The 4,460-nt window shown below is 65.4% G+C and overlaps 1 protein-coding gene across 1 annotated transcript; it reads right to left on the reverse strand.

Annotated features, from left to right (window-relative positions):
- Positions 1-2,462: 2,462 nt before the first annotated feature.
- On the reverse strand, positions 2,463-2,841 carry EMIHUDRAFT_59125 (hypothetical protein; the record flags this gene model as incomplete). Its single annotated transcript, XM_005769030.1, has 2 exons — positions 2,463-2,576; positions 2,743-2,841. Coding segments are annotated over 2 exons (213 nt in total), but the record flags the coding sequence as incomplete, so codon positions are not given.
- Positions 2,842-4,460: the final 1,619 nt, after the last annotated feature.

Raw genomic sequence — 4,460 nt, forward strand, 5'->3', positions numbered from 1 at the left:
CTCCCCGCCTGGCAGGCAACATCGAGCGGGAGGCCGAGGCGGCGCTGAACTGTAATGCGCATCGCCCACGTCTCCATCTTCATATCATCCCGCATGGGGATCGCATTCAGGAAGGAATCTTCCAAGAACTCCCTCGCACAACGTGGTGGCGGCGTGCCGTCCTCCCATCCCTCCCTTGGGTTGTCTGTTTTCTTTCTTTCTTTCTACACTGGGCACGGGACTGGCGCGCACTGGCACTAACACAGGTACACCACGGGAGCCGCCTAACTAAGCGACTCCTGCGAGGGTGGCGAGGCACTTAGCTCCGTGCACCCGCCCACCCCCGCCACAGGCAGGCAAGCTCATTCACGACCTGCTCTGCGATGGCCGTGTGAAGAACGACTGAGATGCGCTGCTTCTGCAGCCCCAGCCAGCTCTTGGTCGGAAAAGAATTCGGAACCCCTTTAGAATTTGGACGAGCCGTGTTACTCCTCCGGCCTCGCCCCCCCTTCCCAGCCGCCGCCCACCGCCGTGCTCCTCCGGCTCGCGTAGTCGGCGAACAGAGGCGGCACCTCCGGAAGCAGGCCGAGGAATCTGCTCCAGGTGAGCACGGCCAGGCTCACCACGCCGGGCGCAGTCGGCTGGAGCGCCGCCTGGAAGGCCAGCGCTCCCTGCTCCGCGCTGATGAGGCCGATGCCGCTGGCCTGGATGCGTGCGTTCACCGACGCGTCCGACGCCATGCCGACCTCCGCCCACGGGCCCCACTCGATCGGCGGGCGAGACGCCGAAGAATGCGTTGTCGAAGAGGTCGGAGTCGAGCAGGAAGCCCGCGTTCCGCTGCCGGTCGATGACGACACAGGGCACGGTGTCGTACACGGTGCTTGTCGTGTCGTCGGGGTCCCAGCGCGTCACCGGCACCGGAACGATACCATTCGTGCCCGTAGTAGCCGCTAGCCACATCATCGCGCTGCAGGGCCCATGCGATCCCGCTGGCGCGTGAGACGCCATGTAAGCCATGCGTACAACATCGGCATTGGTCTCGTGCGTCGCTGCGGATGCGAACTGCTCTTGAGGCGCATCTTCCAGTGAAGAGCGCATATGGTTGGCAATAGCGCGCGCCGTCGGGTAGTCGAAGATGAGCGTCGACGGCAGCGCCATGCCCGACTGCGCCTGCAGCTGGCTGCCGAGCTCGACCGCTCCAAGCGAGTCGAGGCCAGACTCCATCAGCGGCGCGTCGGGGTCGACCTCGCTGCCGGTCGTCGACTTGAGGATCTCCTGGATCTGCTCCAGCGTCACCTCCTTCACCTCGCCCTGCGAGCCGCCGCCCACCGCCGTGCTCCTCCGGCTCGCGTAGTCGGCGAACAGAGGCGGCACCTCCGGAAGCAGGCCGAGGAATCTGCTCCAGGTGAGCACGGCCAGGCTCACCACGCCGGGCGCAGTCGGCTGGAGCGCCGCCTGGAAGGCCAGCGCTCCCTGCTCCGCGCTGATGAGGCCGATGCCGCTGGCCTGGATGCGTGCGTTCACCGACGCGTCCGACGCCATGCCGACCTCCGCCCACGGGCCCCACTCGATCGAGACCGCTTTCGTTCCGCGCGACCGGCGGCAGGCGGCGAGCGCGTCGAGGCAGCCGTTCGCGGCGGCGTAGTTGGACTGGCCGCCGCCCCCGATCAGCGCGGCGATGGAGGAAAAGAGCACGCACGCGTCGAGTGGCGACGGGGCAGCCGCCCGGTGCAGGCCCCACCCGCCGTGCACCTTTGGCGCGAAGACGCGCTTCACGGTGGCGGCCGTCTGCGCACGCAGCAGCCCGTCCGACAGCACGCCCGCCGCGTGCCACACGCCCGCCATCGCGGTGCCTCTGCCCAAGATGCGACCGACTAGTCGAGCCGTGTCCGGGGGGGGATTCGTACGTCCTCCTCGGATGAGTTCTTGCTCTCGTTGCCGTACTACAACTGTAGTACGTGCGCCGGTAAACAGGTGTGAAGCCAGTCCATGTCCGTGATTAGCGAACTCGCGAGACAAAAAAGTTACGCACGCACAACCGTCAACCAACTCCCTCCCCCCTCCCTCCCTCGCATCGCACGACGGGGGAGAAAGAAAGTTAGGGATATCCCGGACAAAGACGGCTACACTGCGGCGAGGCGCGGGAACCGTCTGTGGCGAAGTGGGTCGCGTCCCCGGATTTCCTCAACTCACGGTCCACACCCTCTATACTTTACACCCGACGTAGAGCACGCAAATATCTCGCAAAAACCGCCTCGCGAAACTGCACTCCAAGTGCTCCCAAGTCGCAAGTGCGCCGTGTGCAGCTGCAGGCGCAGCCTGCACGCCGCCGGCCGCCGGGCCCCCGCGCCGCGGACGATACCGCAAAAAAACTCGGCCAGAGACCGGTCGAGGAGCGTCAGGGAACACAGGAAGAGTGGAGAGGGCTCGAAGGCGCACGATTTCGATTTATTAGATCTACGTAAAAGTGCTGTTCATTTTCCCTTTTGCAACGCCTGGATCTGCTCCTTGACGGTGTTCTGCTCGTCGTTCTTGGCCTTCAGGCTCCGCTCGATCCTCGTCGCGTCCGCCTTGATGTACTCGATCCGCTTGTTCACCTGCGCCGGGAGGAGACCGCTTGTTCACCTGCGCCGGGTCCTCACCCTTGCCCCCTTGCAAGCCACTGTGTGTGGAGAAACCTACCTGCCTACCTGCCAAGCCTTCGTGGGGCGGCGGGGTGGCGGCGGCAGAGACGGCGTGGGAGGGCGGCGGGCGGCGGCGCACGTTCGACTTGACCTCGACAAGCTCCTGCTTGACTAGCACCGGCCCGATGAGCTTGAACACCTGCGCGTCCTCCTCCAACAGCTCGAGCTCCTTGAGCACCTGGGAGGCGAACGGTGATGGTGGTGGCAGAGGCGGCGAGGTGGAGGCGCGAGGGCGGAGGGCGGCGGCGGCCGTAAGTGCGGCGGTTGAGATGAGGGCGGCGGCGATAGCGGCGGCGGCGGCATCGGTGGCGCGGGGCGTAAGCCCGGACGGTGGCGAAGGAGAGGGCGGCGGCACGGCAGGCAGCGCGGCCGGCGGCGCGACACGGCAGCCGCGGCTTGCGCGGCGAGCAGACCACGGGCCGCGGGCGGCGGGCGGCGAGAGGGCCGCTGCTGCATCGGCGCAAATGCGAGAGGCGGCCCCGTGTGTACAGCCTCCACGGCGCACCAGCTCATTCTCGCAGACCTGGGTCGTCGCCTGCGACGCGCCCGTCTGCAGCTTGGTGATCTCTCCCTGGATGGTGCGGTACTTTGCGAGGAGCGGCTCAAGCGGGTTAACGGCACCACCGCGAGTTCCTGCCATGCGGCGTTGCAGGGTTCGGACTTTTGCGGCGTAAGGGGTGCCCTCCGCTTTGTGTCTTGTGAGCCTGTTTGTGTCTGTGTGTCGCTCGTGCGTGTCGTCATCATCTGTCCAGCGTCCACCCATACCGCGTTGGTGTCCAGTCCGAGCCTGGCTGTTCTTCACCTTCCTACATACATGCCCGCGTGTAACCTAACCCAACCTAGCGTGTGTGTGTGGTCCCCCGCCTGCTGGCAGACCTGCTTGGGGGTATGGTAGGGCTAGTCTTGGGCGGTCAAGACCATACCCCCCCCCCCACCCCTTTGCGCTTTGGGCCGTGAGGGTACACGATACCATTACCCCGCAAAAAGTTGGAAGATGGAACCCAGGCCGGCTGTGCGGCTCGCCCCAAGGCCCGGGAGGGGGTATGGCTCACCGTGTAGACTGTAGTCGGCCGGACAAAAAGAATTCTTCCGGCCACCGCCAAGCCCTGATACATGAAATAGCTCTCGTCTCGCGGTACCACTCGGCGGCGGGCGCCGGTGCGCGGTACAACTACAAGTCACAAGATAACACACGCGGCGGGACGCAATCACAAGCGCCACTTCAGATGCGCCCCTCCGACGCCGCGCCGCTCAGTGCGGCTGCGGGCGGCCAAACTCTCGCGCAATCATCGCGAGGCCGAGTGCGAACTCCTCGTGAGACACCTGAGGTAAGGTACACGTCTCCACGCACACAAGGGCGGGGCAAGGGCCCAGCGACCCACCGACCCTCGCGACTCCACGTCTATCGAAAGGCAGGAGCCCCATGGCATAAGGTGCAAGGCCCAGTGCACGTGGCTGAGGTGTGTGTGTGTGTGTGTGTGTGTGTGTGTGTGTGTGTGTGTGTGTGTGTGTGTGTGTGTGTGTGTGTGTGTGTGTGTGTGTGTGTGTGTGTGTGTGTGTGTGTGTGTGTGTGTGTGTGTGTGTGTGTGTGCGTGCGCGCGTGCGTGCGTGCATGTGTGTGACACCTCGTAGGTCTGGCCGCCGCTGCCCATCTCACCGTGGGCGCCGCCTCTCTGCCGCTTGAGCGCGCGCTCGGCGTACGCCTGCGTGGCGATGCGACAAGGTGACGGCGTCGCGAGGAGATTGCGACGCTCTGGAGACAAATACGCGGCACAGGCGGGTGTGTGTGTGTGTGTC

Source organism: Emiliania huxleyi, assembly GCF_000372725.1.
Source record: "Emiliania huxleyi CCMP1516 unplaced genomic scaffold EMIHUscaffold_434, whole genome shotgun sequence".
Lineage (NCBI taxonomy): Eukaryota > Haptophyta > Isochrysidales > Noelaerhabdaceae > Emiliania > Emiliania huxleyi.